Consider the following 19,543-nt stretch of genomic DNA (forward strand, 5'->3'; position numbering starts at 1 on the left):
AGGTAAGTGGATCGCTTGAAGTCAGGAGTTTGAGACCAGCCTATCCAACATGGCAAAAACCCCTCTCTACTAAAAATACAAAAATTAGCCGGGCGTGGTGGCACACTCCTGTAATCCCAGCTACTTGGGAGGCTGAGTCAGGAGAATCACTTGAATCCAGGAGGCAGAGGCTGCAGAGAGCCGGGATTGCACCACTGCACTTCAGCCTGGGCAACAGAGCAAGACTCCGTCTCAAAAAAGAAAAGAAACCAGCTTCAGCCTGAACCTGTACCTGGCCTGCCGTCCCAGGCCTTCCTCTCTGCATCAGCTCCTGTGGGCCCCTCTGGTTTTAGATTCCTTCATCAATGCTGCCTCCTGAGGATTTTCCTCCCCCCTTTTCTTCCTTTTTCAAGCTGTGTGCTATTTTTTTTCCCCAGCATTTCTGTATCTGGAGCTGCAGGAGAGCCTTCCTTGGCTCAGTCCATTATGTGGCTAGAAGTCCCCACTTTGCCTTCCCTGCACCCCAGTGTTTCCATCTCTCCAGTGGGGATAAGAGTTCCTCCCGCTTAGGGCCATCATGGGAATCACATGGGATAGTCACAGTGTCTGGCAAGGAGTGGATGCTCAGTGAGTGTTGGTCTCTTCTCTTAGGACGGCTATATTTCAGCAGATGAGGAGACGGGGTGCAGTGGGGCACCGAGCCTGAGCCGATGGGCTCTCAGGCCATTGCTGCCTCTGAGACCCCGTGGTGCCAGTTGCATCCCTGGGGGACCAAGGTCACTCTGGCACAGGGTCCCTGCCTTCTCAGCACTTACAGTCCACCTGGGTGAAAGATGAACTAATGGATGAAAAGGGAAAAGGTGAAACAGTGACAACATGAAAACTCTTCACGGCTGGGCGTGGTGGCTCACGCCTGTAATCCCAGCACTTTGGGAGGCCAAGATGGGCGGATCACGAGGTCAGGAGATCGAGACCATCCTGGCTAACACTGTGAAACCCTGTCTCTATTTAAAAAAAAAAAATACAAAAAATTAGTGGGGCATGGTGGTGGGCGCCTGTAGTCCCAGCTACTTGGGAGGCTGAGGCAGGAGAATGGCGTGAACCTGGGAGGCGGAGCTTGCAGTGAGCCGAGATTGCACCACTGCACTCCAGACTGGCCAACACAGCGAGACTCTGTCTCAAAAAAAAAAAAAAAAAAGAAAAAGAAAAATCTTTAAACGTTCAGCAAGTCAACTTTTTGTATCTGCTGTCGCCAGGCTGGAATGCAGTGGCACAATCATGGCTTACTGTAGCCTCAAACTCCTGGCCTCAAACAATCCTCCCACCATGGCCTCCAAAAGTGCTGGGATTACAGGCGTGAGCCACTGCCCCAGCCTTCTTTTTTTTCCTTCAGTTAGGTATAACTTACAGAAAAAGGCACTGATCTTAAATACATAGCATGAAAAATTTCTGACATGTATTTTTACCCATGTCACCACCACCCAGATCAAGACAGAACATTTCTGGTCATGGGGCATCTGTGGGCTTCCCTGTGCCAACCCTCTCCCAAAACCAGAGGAGATGCCCAGGCTTTCACTGGCCACCAGAGACTCGCTTTGCCTGTTTTGAGCTTCATAGAAATGGAATCATACAGTATGTACCGATCAGTGCCCTTTCCCCAGCATTCTATCGTGAGCATTTGCACATATCATTTAATAGTCTCCAGAAACAATGGCCTCTTGGAATCCAGTTGTCCAGAGCCATCGTTGCTTAAACCAGACTCCAAACCCTTCTCAGAGACAGGCCCTGGGTGGCTCTGGTGAAAAAGACAAGGACTCTGCCCACATGGGACTCCAGTCTAGAGAGAACAAGCCCTCGACCGAGCAGGGGACCTGGTGGCAGAGCCTGGGCTGAACAAGAGCAACAGGTGCAGGGCAGGCTGATGTCAGCCCAGCCCCGGGACTCCAAACTGTTAAGGCAGGGACAGGTTGTCGGTGGTCAGGGTGGGTGAAAGGTCTTCACCACCCAATGGCAGCCAACTGGCCAAAGAGGCTCCATGACCAACAGCACCATGGTGTATTTTGAGGAAGACAGGAGGGAGGTTGGAACCAGCCTGGGCCTGGGGGACCTCCGAGCAAAACTCTTGGCCCCAGCCTTGCCCAGACTTTATCATGTCATCCTACTCATGGATAGCTAAGGGTCTCCCATTTCCTGGGGCGGAAACTCTTGTCCAAAGGCACCCTGTCGGGCAGAAGGGCCAAGGTGCTCCCGATTCCCAGTGGGGACTGCTTGGGGATGTCTGAAATTGATGTCCTCAGCAGACACTTCCAGAAGAGAGAGGGTGGACCTGGGGCTGTCAGGGTAAGGGCAGTGGGCTGAGGGATTGGGGTGGTGGCGACGTAAGGAGAGGCCTCTTGGGGAGGGGTGTGAGGTGTGCTTGGGTCCAACGCTAGAGGTGCATTGCAGCCTCCTGCCCTCTTCTCACCTGTGCTGTCCATAGGCTGGGGCAGAGCCACGGCAGCGCGTGAGTTTCCAGTTCTCCCACTGGGGCCCTGATCTCAGGCTTTCCATTTCCTAATGTGGAGGAGACACTGGTGCCCACCCACCAAGGCAGTTGGGAGGAATAAGAGAAGCTGTGTGGGGGGCCCCTGGCATCTCGCCCAGAGCCGGTGCGTGTGTGAGGAAGGAGGGCTGTTCTTCACCCACCCCACCCCAAGAGCCAGGCACATGTCGGAGCTGGGCCAAAAGATGAGAATTGTGTCCCCAGCCCACAAACATGCTACACGGTCTTGGACAAGACCCTCCCACTCCTCCTGATCTCGCCTCCCGTTCTGTGCAGTGGGAGGCCTCAAAAGAGGAAGCCGCTAGGGAGCCTCCTCTCTAGGCTTCCGAGTAGATCTGATAGGGCCCCGGGACAGAGAGGGGCCCCGCAGACTCTGGGAAGGACTCCAGCTCTCATAGCCAGGATCCTGGTCCAGCCCTGGAGACGGGATAATGGGGGTGGGAGGCAATTTTTGAGCCTCTCCTGTGGGTCAGGTGTGTCACTTGCCTTATCCAGCCCAGTCCTTAGAGTGACACTGAGGGGATGGTGCCAGCAATGTCATTTGACAGGGGAAGAGACTGAGGCTCAGGGAGGTGACACAGCTAGTACTTGGAGCAGCTGGGGTTTTTTTTGTTTGTTTGTTTTTGAGACGGAGTCTCTCTCGCCCAGGCCGGAGTGCAGTGGTGTGATCTCGGCTCACTGCAACCTCCGCCTCCCGGGTTCAAGCAATTCTCCTGCCTCAGCCTCCTGTGTAGCTGGGACTACAGGTGCACACCGCCACATCTGGCTAATTTTTCGTATTTCAGTAGAGATGGGGTTTCACCATGTTGCCCAAGCTGGTCTTGAACTCCTGAGCTCAGGCGATCCGCCTGCCTTGGCCTTCCAAAGTGCTGGGATTACAGGCGTGAGTCACCACGCCCGGCAGCTGGGGTTTTAGTTGAGGTCTGTCTGGCACTAAAGCTGTGGATTCGTTGCTGGACACACACACGTGAGAAAGAGGGAGGGAGAAAAAAGTGTTCTTAGTTCTCATTTTATCTCAAAACCATAAAGCCCCATCCAGAAGTCATTATCAGCCAAGAGGGATGGAGGCGGGTGATGAGAGATGCAGAATGTCATCCTTGATAACTAATCTAGAACTAACAAGAGTGAGATCACCTGGCTCCTTTGAATTTGACACATTAAGCAAAAGGCAAGCTTCGCTTTCCAGCACTGCTATTAACTCTGCCACCAAGTCAGGTTCCTGCTGAGCCTACTTTAATGAATAAGCTAAGCAGAGTTTATAATTGATGGCTGGCTACGTCAGGGGACCCCTGCTGCTGGAAGGAGTTTACTGAATAAGTTAAATATTACTCTTTTAATTGTGCTAGCACAATTCATTTGCTGCCTTAGCAGCTCATCTCCCTACTGGGTAGAAGAAATGAGCATGGGCTTTGGAGCCAAGCCCAGCCCTGCCAGTGTCTGTCTGTGCTGTGTGGCCTTGGGCAAGTCGCTCGTTGTCTCTGAGCCTTGGTTTCTTCATTCTGAGATGTGAGCAGAAGACCCCAGAGTCCACGGGCTTTTCTGGAGGATCTGGATGGCACATATTTATAAACCACAGGTGTGTTGTCTGGGTGGACAGCTATTGCACCCTCCTCCAAGTTCAGGCATTCCAGCCTGAGCAATCAGAAGTAGGGGATCTGTATGTCTGGAGATGGGAGGCTGTCCTCACCCTGCCAAGTAACTCTCTCTCTCTCTGTTTAGAGAAAGAGAAAGACCCCAAGTACTGGCGAGACCAAGCGCAAGAGACACTGAAATATGCCCTAGAGCTTCAGAAGCTCAACACCAACGTGGCTAAGAATGTCATCATGTTCCTGGGAGATGGTGAGGCCCGGGGGCCTGTGGGGGCCGGGTAGGGTGGGGAGACAGGACACCTAGCTAGGAGCCCAGGGAGCCAGGCTGAGTTGAAGGGGGCTGTGCTGAAGGGGCCAGGGCTCTGGAGGAAGGGTGTTTAAAAGGATGAGGGGCCAGGCTGTGGATTCAAGAGGCCTGCTCTGCCAGCCAGCCCCCTGAGGATCTGGGAGGTAAGGGAGAGGGGGGCTACTCCCTGACATTGACAGAGCCATGCCCGGTGCCAACTGCCTGAGCCTGCCTTGGTACCAAACTAGAGAACTTCTGGGTACCCAAGTAGGCTGACTGGAGAGGCAGGAGCACAAGAGACTGAGGCCCCCACTCCCCACCGCAGGGATGGGCGTCTCCACAGTGACAGCCACCCGCATCCTCAAGGGTCAGCTCCACCACAACCCTGGGGAGGAGACCAGGCTGGAAATGGACAAGTTCCCCTTCGTGGCCCTCTCCAAGGTGAGCCCCATCCCCAAGCCCAGTTCAGGTCTGTATAACCAGTATCCAGGTCGAGCATCCGAACATGACAGCAGCCAGAGGTCCCCTGACCTCCCTCCATGCCCAAGCTCACTCCCCACCTGCAGCAGCCACCCTCCTGACTTCTGACACCATAGCATCACTGTGCCTGTGTGTGTGTGTGTGTGTGTGTGTGTGTGTGTTTAGAGAGAGGGTCTTGCTCTGTTGCCCAGGCTGCAGCACAGTGGTGCAGTCATAGTTCACTTTAGTCTTCAACTCCTGGGCTCAAGCCATCCTCCCACGTCAACCTCCTGAGTAGCTGGGACTACAGGTGTGCACCACCACACCTGGATAATGTTTTAATTTTTTTGTAGAGATAGGGATCTCTAATTCTTGGGCTCAAGCGATCCTCTAGCCTTGGCCTCCCAGTCTTGGGATTACAGGCGTGAGCCACCATACCTGGCCTGTATATGCTTTTTTCTTTTTTCTTTTTCTTTTTTTTTTTTTTGAGACAGAGTCTTACTCTGTCTTCCAGGCTGGAGTACAGTAGCATGACCTCAGCTCACTGCAACCTCCGCCTCCTGAGTTCAAGTGATTCTTCTGCCTCAGCCTCCCGAGTAGCTGGGATTACAGGCACGCACCACCACGCCCAGCTAATTTTTGTATTTTTAGTCGAGACGGGGTTTCAACCTGTTGGCAAGGCTGGTCTCGAACTCCTGACCCCAGGTGATCCGCTCACCTGGGCCTCCCAAAGTACTAGGATTACAGGCATGAGCCACCGTGCCCGGCCTGTATACGCTTTTGCATGAAGTTCTAGGTCATTCATTCTTTTCTGAGGTGGTTCGTGAAGTTGATTAAGCTATAGGCATACCTCAGCTATACTTTGGGTTTGATTCCAGACCACTGTAATAAAGCAAATATCGTAACGAAGCAAGTCACACATTTTCTGGTTTCCCAGTGCATATAAAAGTTATGTTTGCACCCTACAGTAGTCTTTTAAGTGTAGGACAGCATTATGTCTAAAAAAAAACATATATACCTTAATTTAAAAATATGCTATTGCTAAATAAAAAACACTAATGAAGTGAGCCCTGTTGTTGGAAAAAATAATGTTGATGGACTTGCTTGACACAGGGTTGCCACAGATCTTCAATTTGTAGCAAACACAGTGTCTGTGGAGTACACTAAAATGAGGTATGCCTGTACTGACCTAGGTTGTTCAAGGCAGTATGCACTGCCGGGTAGCTATTGTTATTGGTGGTGGTGATAGTGGCATTATGTAATAACCTCCAGACCCTGGGTCAGGCCCCAGGCTCACTTCTGGGGGAGTAGCGGGGACTGTGGTGCCTTCTGTGCCTTCATGGCGCTCTCAGGCTGGTGGGGAAGGGAGACAGGCAAATAGTTTCGGGGTCTCTGCTAAACATCTGGATGTAGGGCAACCCTGTGATGGTGGCCACAGGGCAGGTGGCAGAGAAATCAGAGCTGGTCTTGGCCCCACCCTTCCCTTTCCCAGTCCCCCTCCCCCTCACTTTCACTACCCTATCCCTAGGACCCCCACTCCTTCAAGAAGGTCCCTCCCTCTCCCTTCTCCAGGACTCCCCTGCTCCCCAACCCCTCGCTGGCTCCTGCAGCCCCAGGCCCAGAGAGAGGCCTCTGCTGACCCCACCTGAGCCCCACTCCTCTGGACACTTCTCCGTACTTTGGAGAGCTGGGGTCTTGCCCCAGTGCTGCCAGGGTGCAGGGAATGACAGCAGGAAGCAGACAGATAGGTAGTCCTGTGGCTCTTGGGGGCTTCAGTGGGCAGTGGGCCTGGTCAAGGCTATGGGGTCCTCTCTGGTTCCTCACGCCCCAGACCCCATGGTGTGAGTGGAGGAGGGGTGGGTGGCTGTAGGGGCGAAGTCCTGGCCATCTCCTGACCCTCCTCTCCCACCTACAGACGTACAACACCAATGCCCAGGTCCCTGACAGCGCTGGCACCGCCACCGCCTACCTGTGTGGGGTGAAGGCCAACGAGGGCACCGTGGGGGTAAGCGCAGCTACCGAGCGTTCCCGGTGCAACACCACCCAGGGGAACGAGGTCACCTCCATCCTGCGCTGGGCCAAGGACGCTGGTGAGTGCGGGGAGCAGCGGGGAGCAGGGTCAGCTCCATGGCCTGTCCCGGCCTCAGTCTTTCCGACTCTGTCATGGGAAGGGGCTAGAGAAGGCTTCTCTGCAGGGCTCCCAGCTATGATGTCTGGGAGTCTGTAATATCCATGAGATTCCTTCCATGACAGGGGAGGCTGGGGGTTCAGGCTTCACTCAGTGGTGGATTCTGCTCCCAGTTCATTTCCCTGAGTTGATTCTTCATTTGACTGTAAAATGGGTGGGAACATAAAACCCTCATAGGTTTGGTGTGAGGAGGGAGAAGTCAGCCCAGGGCTAGCCTGTGGGGTGCAGTCCATGGCCACGCCCCTTCCCCCCTCAGAATTGGGAGGCCCAGCCCGTGCCCCCAGGAGCTTTAGTCAGGGGCCAAGGCCAAAACACAGGTGACAAGGCCAACACGCAGGTGACAGAGCCACAGTCCACTTGAGATCCCTCAGGGGTTCTGTGGGCACCTTGATGAAAGGGAGGACTCCAGCCCAGGTGCTCACATCTCGAGGGCCTTCGGGGTGAGGGGAGAGGGTCCCAGAGGCAGTGTTCCAGCCGCTCAGCTACTTAGAAGCCACTGCCAGCCACCTACTGCTGTGGATGGGGAGACTGAGACCAGGCAATCCTCGGAACTGAACGGGGGCCTGTCTTTAGCGGGGAGTGGGGGGGGGGAGGAGGCAGCTGGGACACCCCGCTCTGTGGATAAAGCCAAACCTGCCCCTCCTGCACCCCAGGGAAATCTGTGGGCATCGTGACCACCACGAGAGTGAACCACGCCACCCCCAGCGCTGCCTATGCCCACTCAGCTGACCGGGACTGGTACTCAGACAACGAGATGCCCCCTGAGGCCTTGAGCCAGGGCTGCAAGGACATCGCCTACCAGCTCGTGCATAACATCAGGGACATTGACGTGAGTGCTTGGGGGCAGCCAGGCAAGGACGGGGCAAGGCGGGGCCTCTGGTGGGCAGGAGGCCTCAGGCCCAGGCTGGCCCGGAAAAAGCAGCCTGGCCTGACTCCCCACACACCTGGGAGGCTCCCAGCCCATTAGGGGATTTGCGGTTGGGCAGGCAGGCACTGTGGGATTTCTCTGTGGTGGGGCTGCGGGGTGAACCCTCATGTGACCGCCACCACACCCCAAGAACCAGGCACCCAGGGATGATTCCATAAATTGGAACCTGGTGCTGTGCCCACCTCTGCCCCCCACTACACAGGGAGGTGGTGGTGGCCAAGTGGCATCTGCCTGCCCTGTGCATTCACATGGGCACAGATGGGCACATATCTGTACACTCAACCACCAGCATGCCCAGCGAAGAGCTGGTGTGTACAGTGGTTGGTTAGTGCCAGCTCTTGTGTTTAAAATTCGAGTTCCAGGCCGGGCGCGGTGGCTCAAGCCTGTAATCCCAGCACTTTGGGAGGCTGAGACGGGCAGATCACGAGGTCAGGAGATCGAGACCATCCTGGCTAACATGATGAAACCCCGTCTCTACTAAAAAACACAAAAAATTAGCCAGGCGAGGTGGCGGGCGCCTGTAGTCCCAGCAACTCGGGAGGCTGAGGCAGGAGAATGGCGTGAACCCGGGAGGCGGAGCTTGCAGTGAGCTGAGATCCAGCCACTACACTCCAGCCTGGGCAACAGAGGGAGACTCTGTCTCAAAAAAAAAAAAAAAAAAAAAAAAAAAAAAAAAAAAAAAAATTCGAGTTCCAGACCTCGCCCTGCGTTTTGCTAGCTGTGTGACCTTGGGTCAGTTACTTAACCTCTCTAAGGCTTCCCTTTCACAACTCCTTTGTGAACTGTGCCTGCCTCATAAGCTTATGCCAAGAACTGATTAAGATAATCCCTGTGGAGCTCAGCACAAGACCTGAGGCCTAGCGAGTGCCCAGAAGGTGGTGGCACTTATGCAGGAGCCACATGTCCTTGCCCTGAAACACACTTCAGCAAACTGAGCTGACTCATGAGACAGAAGTCATCCATGTGGCGCTTACTCTCTGTTCTTTTCCTTTTTTTTTTTGAGACAGAGTCTCCCTCTGTTGCCCAGGCTGGAGTGCAGTGGCGCGATCTCGGCTCACTGCAAGCTCTGCCTCCCGGGTTCACGCCATTCTCCTGCCTCAGCCTCCCGAGTAGCTGGGACTATAGGCACCCGCCACCATGCCCAGCTAATTTTTTGTATTTTTAGTAGAGATGGGGTTTCACCGTGTTAGCTAGGATGGTCTCGATCTCCTGACCTCGTGATCTGCCCGCCTCAGCCTCCCGAAGTGCTGGGATTACAGGCGTGAGCCACCGTGCCTGGCCTACTCTCTGTTCTTAAGTGAGAATGCCCGGCTCGTTCCTTTTCAGGCTTTTATTGCCTACTGTGGGGGACTGCTGAGGCGATCTGGGGACTTCTGCCCCTTGAGCCTGGAATGGAGATTCGGTGAGGGGCAGAGAAAGCCCCCCCACCCAGCTATGCCTCACCTCTTTCTCCACCACCAGACAAACTCACCTGCCTTCAGCCCTCCATACACTGCCCCCACAAATTTCTGGGGGCCACTTGGCCCCTCTACAGTAGAGACCCATGTCTGCCCTTTTCCCAGCATGGTGGATTAAGTACCCCCTTTCAGGACACACAGTGCTGTTAGCCCCTTTCAGTGAGCAGACATCTGAGGCCAAGCCACCCATCCTGGCTTGCCTTCACCCGACACATGGCCTGGGGTGAGTCCCTTCCCCTCCCTGTGCCTCGGTTTCCCCACCTGTGCAGCAGGAACAAGAGCCACACTTGCCTGCTCTCAGGGCCGTGGGAGGCCATAATGAGGTCATGGACGTGAGAACATTTGTTGTACAGGCACAGAGTATAATTACATGGGGACTGCTCCTCAGAGGGGTTTGTCAGGGACAGCCTGAGCAGGGGACAGAAACTTGAAGGAAATTGGAGGGGAGGGAAGATATTTCAGGTGAGGGGGTGGGAGATGAGGAGGGGGGCCACAGGGGCCACATCAGGGGCACAAGCCAGGGAGTGAATGAGGAGGGAGGACCTGTGTGAGGACCCCTTGCTTTCCTCCTCTTCCTTTCTCTCCCAGCCCCACCTGCGTCTCCATCACCAACACCCCCCCAAAAGCCTCCCAGTCCCTAGACTGTACATGAAACAAAAATCCTGGTGTCCACCCTGAAAATAAATACTGTTGCTTAAAAAGAAAGAAAGAAAGAAAGAAAAAGACACAAACCCAAACCCCAAAGCCAAACAGCAAGTCTGTTATTTGGAAGTTTAATGAGCCCGTGTGAAGTCGCTGCCGGGCTGGAAACGATGAGGCTCCCTGCAGGAAGATTGGGGGCTTCGTTTTCCACTCTGAAGATGCCAAGAGGTCAGGTTCTGTGGGAACAGTTGGGGGGGGGGGGCAAGGGACCCGTGACCTGGGGTCCCCTTCTCCTTCCCCTCCCAGCCCGCCCTGCTCCCTGAGCTCCTGGCTACAGTGGGGAGCAAGGACTCTGCCTCTCTGAACCACTTGTCTCCCCACTGGCAGTAGAAATGCCTTCCAGTGGCAGCCACCCGCTGGGTGCTGGGGACTTCCCTGGGTGACTGCCTTTCTTCCTATGATGGTTCTGTGGATAGATGTTAGTTGTATTTTATTTATCATTATTTTTCTTTTGAGATGGAGTCTCACTCTGTTTCTAAGGCTGGAGTGCAGTGGTGCGATCTTGGCTCACTGCAGCCTCCACCTGCTGGGTTCAAGCGATTCTCCTGCCTCAGCCTCCTGAGTAGCTGGGATTATAGGCGCACATCACCACGCCCGGCCAGTTTTTTTTTGTATTTTTAGTAGAGACGGGGTTTCGCCATGTTGGCCAGGCTGGTCTCAAACTCTGGACCTCAGGAGATCCACCCGTTTTGGCCTGCCAAAGTGCTGGGATTACAGGCGTGAGCCATCACGCCCAGCCTATTTTATTTTATTTTTGAGATAGGGTCTCGCTCTGTTGCCCAGACTGGAGTGCAGTGGCATGATCGTGGCTCACTTCAGTCTCAGCCTCCTGGGCTCAAGTGCTCCTCCTGGCTCAGTCCCTTGAATCGCTGGGAGCACAAGTCTGTACCACCATGCCCGGCTAATTTTTGAAACAAATTTTATTTGTATAGACAGGGTCTTGCCATGTTGTCCAGGCTGGTCTCAAACTCCTGCCTTCAAGTGATCCTCCCGCCTCAGCCTCCCAAAGTGCTGGGATTACAGGCATGAGCCACCGCGCCCAGCCAGTCGCATTTTATGGATAGGAAAACTGGGCTCAGAGAGTTTAGGTGGCAGGCCCTTGATCAGTAGGTGATAGAGTCAGGGTTCAAACCTGTCTGACTTCAAAGCTCATGGCCATGACCATGGCCTGGATCCAGGCTGGTCCTGGGGCACCTTTCCCGCCTCTCCTGCCATTCTGTGCTCCTGGCCCTCTATGCATTCTGCAAAACCTAGGTTCTAAGGTGAGAGACAGAGTGGAGGATAGAGCAGGGGACCTATGAGATGCAGGCCTGGAATGGTGGATCTGGGCCCAGTGTCAGCCAGGCTCTGCACTCCCAAGGTGTCAGCCAGGGGCAGTGGCCCGGGCTGGCGCCCGCGGTGACAAGAGAACACTAGTGTGGTGGTCACCGCAGGCGGCTGCTGTTATGCCCTTGGCCCTATTTTAAAAATAGTCAGGACTTCAAACATGGACTCCCAAGGAAAACAAACAGTCCCGCGTTCGTCTGCCCGCACACACCAGCCGGTGGGTAAAATTAGCCTGGTGGTGACTACACAGCCATGAGGCTCGGCCCCGCTGTTTGCCCAGGCTGCGGTGGGCTGGCTCCCAGCTGTGGGCTGCCCCAGAGACCTCCCTGGCTGGAGCCTCTCCCTGCATGCATTCAGCCTGTCACCGTGGGAGAGTAGGCTCCGGGAGTCCCTGCCCTCTGCCACATGAATACAGCAGGGCCCTAGTGCCATAGCTGGAAACGCCCTGGGTTTGAATCCTGAATCTGCCACTTCCTGGCAGTGTGGCCTTCAGGGGGAAAAAAACCCATTTCTGTGCCCATTTTTTTAGTTGGAAAACAGGTGACCAGCGTTTGTTGCAGCCTCGGGATGAAGTTGAGTCAGAATGTATCTTAAGTGTTTAGTGCCTGACACACAGTTAAGATACATTCTGACTCAACTTCATACCAAGTCTGATGGTCTGATTCTTATTCAAGTGGGAGTTATGTGGATTGCAGGAAGCCAAGTAAGGTAAGTTATCAGCTCCTCTAATATCCCTAGAAGCGCCAAACCACAGTCCCGATAGACTCATGGTTTCATCTCCCCACAGTGGACAAGTAAGGCCCAGAGAGGACTGAGGCCTGGCTCACCAGGCTGGGAAAGTGTCCACACTGACCCCAGGGACTCCAGGAGTCCAGGTTCCAAGCCAAGGTCACTGGGGCTTCTGAGCATCTTGGAACCCTGCAGAAGTGATGGCTCCTGTCTCTTTTAGGTGATCATGGGGGGTGGCCGGAAATACATGTACCCCAAGAATAAAACTGATGTGGAGTATGAGATTGACGAGAAAGCCAGGGGCACGAGGCTGGACGGCCTGGACCTCGTTAACATCTGGAAGAGCTTCAAACCGACACACAAGGTAGCCTGTGTTGGGGCCATGTGGCTGCCGAGGTGGCCTGTGATGGTGAGAGGCTGCGTGACCCCCACTCTGAAGCTCTGTTGTCCTCTATAGAAAGGGCATCAGAATTCTTCCCTCCAGGGGCTCACATGGACTAAGAGATATACAAGTGGTAGATAGTTGGTGACTGATCATTTCCTTCCCTTGGAGGGGACACGAGAGAGAGGTGGACGGTGAGGAGGAGGCTGGGCCAGGGAATAACCTGCATGGAGATTCAGTCACCCTGAGCACCTATTGTATGTAGGTCCCTGGTGGGGCATGCCTGAGACACAGAGGCTGAGCCAGATGGCCAAGGAAACATGGAACGCGGTGTGCCTGCATGGGGGATGCCTGGCTCTGTAGGCACCCTGGGGGGACAGACCACAAGGAGGGGCCAAGAAGCCCTAGGCAAGTAGGAGGGCGGAGGGAAGAGGCAGCACTGTATGGATCAGGGGAGGACATGGTTGGCCCCAGTGTGCAAGCCACAGAGGGAGCAGGGAAGCCCTCCACAGTGAGTCCCCCTTGGCTGGGGGACGGAATGGATTGGGGAAGGGAGGCTGGAGGCACCTCCAGAAGGACCCCAAGCTCCGGCTCCTTGGAGCGGCCTCCGGCCCTTTAAATCTGAGCTGCTGGCCTGCGGGCCTGGGGCAGCTGGGGTCTGGAAATGACTGTGGTCAGGGCTGAAGACAGTGGGGAGTAGCCTGGCAGCCACTTTGATGTCACTCTGGGGTTGGGTTTCTGCGAGTTCCAGGACTGGCCCCTGGGGAGGCTTCGTGGAATGAGGCTGAGCCAAGAATGAGGTGGGGGTAGGGACTAGGGAAGGGCCCTGTGGGGTCAGTGGGGGTGTGGGACTGAGCGGCTTTGAACCCTTTCCAACCCTTCCGAGTCAGCTCAGGCTGGGCCAGAGCCCCCTCCCAGCTCAAGCCAGAGAGACACCAGCCTCAGTTTCTCTACATGGCACATGGGGTCAGAGTTTCAACCTCCTTCCCCAGCTTACCCTGGAGCTCGGTCTAAGCCTCTTAAGATGGGGAGAGAGCATCTACACCATGGCCCCAAGCCTGGCTACATTGGGTATCAGTCAGGTCCCATGTAGGCCCCACATCCCTAGAAAATCATGCCTTAGGAGTAGGTTCCAGGGTCAGTTTCACCTTTACCATTCAGTGGCTACATGGTCTGTGTGCCTCATTGCCCTTATCTGTAAAGAGAGAGTAACAGGAACAACCTTGGAGGGAGAGGGCACAGGAGAGTCACCTCCAGGAAGCAGGGGTTGGGGGTGGCAAAGCCCCACTTTCTGAGCCTCTCTGCCCTCCTCCCCACAACAGCCCCTGAGGCTTGAAAAGCCGCTGATCCCACTGTCATTGCCAAGAGAAGGCAGGGGGTCTTCTAAGGGCACACAGCAGATCCTTGGCAGTGCTGGGACCCTTGGTCCAGGCCAACGTGGTGCCCTCTCCAGGCCTGGCCTGGCTGGCTTCTTTCCATGGACTTTATTCCCTGGGGAAACAGCCCCACCTTTATCTCCCGTCCTAGATGGGGCCCCCAAAGCAGAACTAGGGCTTTGCTTCCTCCCTGGCACTCCACGGCCTCCAGAAAACACAGCCCAGGCCTGTCAGCCCTCGAGGCCTCTAGAGACCTGTGCCTGGCTCTTCTTTGCCCTGTGATCCCTCCCTCCTGGGATAGCCTTCCTGACCCCATGCTGTTAAATTCCCACTTGTCCTCTAGAGCCCCATTAGAACATCACCTCCACCAGGAAGCCCTCCCTGGTCCTGTGTCTGGGCTCACGGCCTCCCTGGGCTCTATCAGAATTCTCATCCCCTTGCATTATACATTATAATGTGCTATTGATTCATCATTTCTTGAGGTTAGGGATGGTGGGTCCTCAGGGAGGGATTTTTAAGTGAAGGAAGGAAATAAGTAAAGGCCTCAGACTCCGATAGCTGCTGGGGTCAGTCCTTCCGACTCTCCCTAGCTCCCGGCATGTGCTGACACAGCCCTTCCTCCTAGCACTCCCACTTCATCTGGAACCGCACGGAACTCCTGACCCTTGACCCCCACAATGTGGACTACCTATTGGGTAAGTGGAGGGAGTGGAGTGGAGAATGCATGGCTCGGAGCCTGGTGGCCAGGGCTGTGTGTGGCCAGCACCTGGGGACAAGGCCCCAGCCTGACACTCAGGGGCCTCTACTCTTGGGCTCCAGGACCTGGAAGAAGGAAGGAAGGGGGTTCTGATTCCTGGAATTAGGCCTGAAATCTGCTGGCTGTGCAGGGGGATTAGCCCCATTGGGCACAAGAAGAAACTGAAGCTCAGAGAGGGGAGTGGCACACGGCATGTGGCACAGCCGACAGGGGTACAGCCCAAACAAATTTGAGCCCTGGCTGGGAACTGGGACTTAACGGCTCCTGGGCTATGGAGCCTGGGACCTGGAGTCATCTCTACTGTGTGCATGGACAGGGCAGAAGCCAGCCAAGTTATCTCTGCCCATCCTGATGACTGCCCTCCTCCCCAGGCAGTGGGGAGCAGGTGGTGAGGGCACAGGGGCAGCTTCAGGTCTGGTGGGATGAGGCCCTGAGCACCACCACGCAGCTATCTATCTGGGTCTTCTTTTCCAGCTGCCTGTAGTGCCAAGCAAGTGATTGCAAAATCTCCTGCAGACATTTCCCAAGGAACACAGCTCCACGTCCTGGGTGTCATTAGAGGTTATGGGCTCAGAGCTGTGCACCTGGTGGGTCCTCCAGACACATACACACAGCCTCTTGCTTGCCTGGTTCACACGGCACATGCTCAGTACCACACGGGCTGTGCATGCACCCGTGTATCATGCTGGTTTTGCTCATGGATCTTAGAGCCAGAGTGCTGGGTTCAAATCCAGCTCTACCACCTCTAAGCTGTGTGACCTTGGGCAAGTGATTTCTCCTCTCTCTGCCTCAGTTTCCTCTTCTATAAAGTAGGGATAATGACTCTCCCATAAAATGAAGATAGTGACGGGGCTGGAGACAACCCCCGGGTTGTCATGAGCATGACATGAACTTGTGTTGTATAAGTTATCTGTTGCTGTGTAACAAATTATCTCAAAACTTAGACCAGGTGCAGGCCGAGGTGGGCAGATCACGAGATCAGGAGATTGAGACCATCCTAGCTAACACGGTGAAACCCCGTCTCTCCTAAAAATACAAAAAATTAGCCTGGCGTGGTGGCAGGTGCCTGTAGTCCCAGCTACTCAGGAGGCTGAGGCAAGAGAATGGTGTGAACCTGGGACGTGGAGCTTGCAGTGAGCCGAGATCGCACCGCTGCGCTCCAGCCTGGGTGACAGAGCGAGACTCCATCTCAAAACAAAAAACAAACAAAAACTTAGGCCAGGTGCAATGGCTCACACCTATAATCCTAGCACTTTGGGAGGCCAAGGCAGGTTGATCACTTGAGCCCAGGAGTTTGAGAGCATCCTGGGCAACATAGCAAGACCTCAACTCTACAAAAAAATTTTTAAAAACTGGCCAGATGTAGTGGCGCACACTTTTAGTCCCAGCTACTCAGGAGGCTGAGGTAGGAGGATCCACCTGAGCCCAGGAGGTTGAGGCTGCAGTGAGTTGTGATTACGCCACTGCATTACTGCACCCCAGCCTGGGTGACAGAGCAAGACCCTATCTAAAAGAAAGAAAGAGGAAAGAAGGAAGGAAGGAGGGAAGGAAGGAAGGAAGGAAAGAAAGAAAAAGAGAAAGAGAGAAAGAAAGGAAAGAAAAAAAGAGAGAGAAAAGAAGAAACCAGGTGTGGTGGTTCAGGAAGCTGAGGTGGGAGGCTTGCTTGAGCCCAAGAGTTCGAGCCTGCAGTGAGCTATGATCATGCTACTGCACTCCAGTTTGGGCAACAGAGTGAGATCCTGTCACAAAACAAAACTTAACACTTTAAAACAAGAGTAGACATTTATTGCCTCACTCAATTTCTTTGGGTCAGGAATCTGGGGATAGCTTAGCTGGGTCTCCCATGAGGTTGCAGTCATCTGAAGGCTTGACTGGGGCTGGCCCTTCCCGGATGGTTCACTCCCATGGCTGGTGAGTTGGTCTTGGCTGTTAGCAGGAGGCCTCAGTTCCTTGGCACATTGCTCTCTATAGAGCAGCTTGAGTGTCCTCATCACATGGTGGCTGGCTTCCCACAGAGATCCAAGAGTATAGAAACAGAAGCTACAACATTTTATGCCCCAACCTTGGAGATCACACAAATGTCATTTCATTTCACTGAAATGTCGTTTCAGTGGCATTCTATTGCATACAAAGGCTAGTGTGGGAGGAGACCACACAAGCGTGTGAATTCCAGGGGGCAGGGATTATTTGGCACCATCTTGGAGGCTAGCTTTTGCCTGCTCCAAAGCGCTAACAGCATGTGGCACAAAATAAACGCTGTATGCGTTGGAGCTATTGTTTGGCTGTGTACCCGTTCACAGAGGACAGGATGTTCTGGAAGGACACGAGAATCAGAAGCACCAGCATAGGACACATGGAATTTTGTGCCATGGGCAAGGAACGGATCATTCTCCTTATGTCACAAGTGAGAAAATGGAGCCCAGTGAGCAGGGGGGACAATGATTCCAAACCTTCTGTTTTGCTGCACAGGCCACCATGCCCTTCAAACCCAACATGTAAATGCACACGCACCCTAGCAGCCCCATCGAGTCCAGGCTGTGGCCCACTGCCTTGGGGCCACAGTCCTGTGTGCTGAGCCCTGCAGGCTGGAGACAGACTGACTGATGGATTTGAACCCCAGATCTGCCACTTCTCAGCTGACAATAGCAAGTTATGGAACACCTATGGGCCTCAGTGCTCCTCCTCTGTAAAATGTGCATGGCAATCCCGCCACGCCATAGTGGTGGGAGTGAAGATGAAAGGAATTGGGGCTGGGCACAGAGGCTCACTCCTGTAATGCCAACACTCTGGGAGGCCGAGGAGGGTGGATGACCTGAGGTCAGGTTTGAGACCAGCCTGGCCAACATGGTAAAACCCTGTCTCTACTTAAAATACAAAACAAAATTAGCCAGTGTGGTGATGCATGTCTGTAATCCCAGCTACTCGGGAGGCTAAGGCAGGGGAATCACTTGAACCTGGGAGGAGGAGGTTGCAGTGAGCCTGAGCCGAGATCGCACCACTGCACTCCAGCCTGGACAACAGAGTGAGACTCTGTCTCCAAAAAAAAAAAGAAAAAGAAAAAAGAAAAAAAAAAAAAGGAATTGGGGGGCCTAATTCTGGGCCCACAAAAATCACCCAGATAAGGATCCTCATAGCCACCATACTCTACCCCCAAGTTGGCTATGGGGAGCCTGTGTCCCCTGAGACACCCCAAGTTCCTTGGGGTCCTCCTAGCAGGGTCACAGCCTCTCAGCATCCGCATCCTCCTGGTGTCCTCCTCAGGTCTCTTCGAGCCGGGGGACATGCAGTACGAGCTGAACAGGAACAACGTGACAGACCCGTCACTCTCCGAGATGGTGGTGGTGGCCATCCAGATCCTGCGGAAAAACCCCAAAGGCTTCTTCTTGCTGGTGGAAGGTAGGAGCCCTAGGTCTGCTGAGAGGGGGCTGCTGGAAACACGGCCCTGGTGTCAGGGGATGGAGAAGTCCAGCCCTTAAGGGGAACTGACTGGGTTTGGGGGTGAAGGGAGAGGTCCCTTTAGGAAAATGGGTTGTGGAAGGAGACGGGTGGCTCTGTGGATGCTCCCAGCCCAGCAAGCTGCTCTCTTTTGGGCATAGAGATGCAAGTCAGGTTCACCAGTCCAGGAAGGCTTCCTGGGAGAGAAGGCAGATTTCTCCCCTTTGGTAGTCTTTCTTGGAGACCTGGCCCTGGAGGGGCAAGCAGCCCCTCAACCTCACTGCCCCGAAAGGCAAATCCGTAGGCTCCGGCTTTCCCACGCTGTGCACTGACATTCCCAGGCTCCTCGAGCGCTGTCCAGGGGCCTTATGGACAGACCTGAATTCTTGGCCTGGCGCTGCCATCTGCTGGCGGTGTGACTTCTACCTGTGTGCTTCTGTTAAGTGAAGTCAAAAATAGCATCTGTCTCCTGGAAAGTGATTCATCTCCATTGTGTTCAGAGACATAAAGTACTTGGAACAGGACCCAGTAAAGAATAAACCATGTGTTTCTATTATTTGCCTTATGGCTACACAATAGTTAAGGCAGGACAATAGGAAAGTGTGAGGAAGTGATAAAGATTCCAGAAACCTTCCAGTGCTAACAGCCCTTGTCCACCGCGGTTCCACATGTTGCCCTGCTGACATCGGTATGTATACACACACGCACATGCACACACGAATATGTTTGCACATATGCTCCCCACGCATACACACACGCTCAGCCCCTCCGCCTTCCAGAGGCGAGTGTCTGCCAGCCCAGCTTGGCTGCTTTCTTGCCAAACCCCGGGGTTCCCACTCAAGCACAGCGGTCTCGGCCTGGCCCCGAACAGGCCTCTGACGCCGAGGAGCCAGCCAGAAACCAGCGGTGGCGAGCACGGGCTCCCCCGGGAGCGGTTCCCTTTGTGAGCAGGGCCAGAATGGGCTGGCCAGGCCAGCTGCTCCCAGAGCCACAACAAAGGGAGGACCCGCCCTGCCAGCCGGCCGGCCCACCATGAGGCTCAGGCTGGTGGGATCAGAGGGCTGCCTGGCGCCCAGGACCCTCCAAGCTGGGAGCATCCACCAGGCAGCGCCCTCCTGTTAGGGAGGGAGGTGTTCCTTTAAGGTCACAGAGCCCTCGGCTGCTGGGCCAAGCCTCCAGCCAGGCCCCTGCACTCACCCCGGGATGGGAGGTGGGGGCGGAGGCAGCGGGGACAGAGCTTTGTGGAACCTGCCACAGGCACTGCCCAGGCACTGGGGACTTTCGCCACCTCTGGGAGCTCCGTGCTTTCTTTTTAGAGGGGATGATTTGAGGTAGAGATGAAAAACGGGATTAGGACGAGTCACACCTGAATTCACATCACAGCAAATCCCACTGTGGGTCTCCCCAC

General features: G+C 54.7%; 1 protein-coding gene across 2 annotated transcripts in view; it reads left to right on the forward strand.

Moving 5' to 3' along the window:
* ALPL (alkaline phosphatase, biomineralization associated) overlaps positions 1–19,543 on the forward strand; it is a 72,137-nt gene that overhangs the window by 48,340 nt on the left and 4,254 nt on the right. For both annotated transcript variants that reach the window (XM_010364341.2, XM_010364342.2), the window contains exons 3-9: positions 4,241–4,360; positions 4,722–4,837; positions 6,771–6,945; positions 7,697–7,872; positions 12,406–12,549; positions 14,569–14,638; positions 17,962–18,096. In XM_010364341.2, coding sequence (XP_010362643.1) covers positions 4,241–4,360; positions 4,722–4,837; positions 6,771–6,945; positions 7,697–7,872; positions 12,406–12,549; positions 14,569–14,638; positions 17,962–18,096 — 936 coding nt within the window. The remainder of the gene's footprint in view (positions 1–4,240; positions 4,361–4,721; positions 4,838–6,770; positions 6,946–7,696; positions 7,873–12,405; positions 12,550–14,568; positions 14,639–17,961; positions 18,097–19,543) is intronic.

This window comes from Rhinopithecus roxellana, chromosome 12 (genome assembly GCF_007565055.1).
Source record: "Rhinopithecus roxellana isolate Shanxi Qingling chromosome 12, ASM756505v1, whole genome shotgun sequence".
Taxonomy (NCBI): domain Eukaryota; kingdom Metazoa; phylum Chordata; class Mammalia; order Primates; family Cercopithecidae; genus Rhinopithecus; species Rhinopithecus roxellana.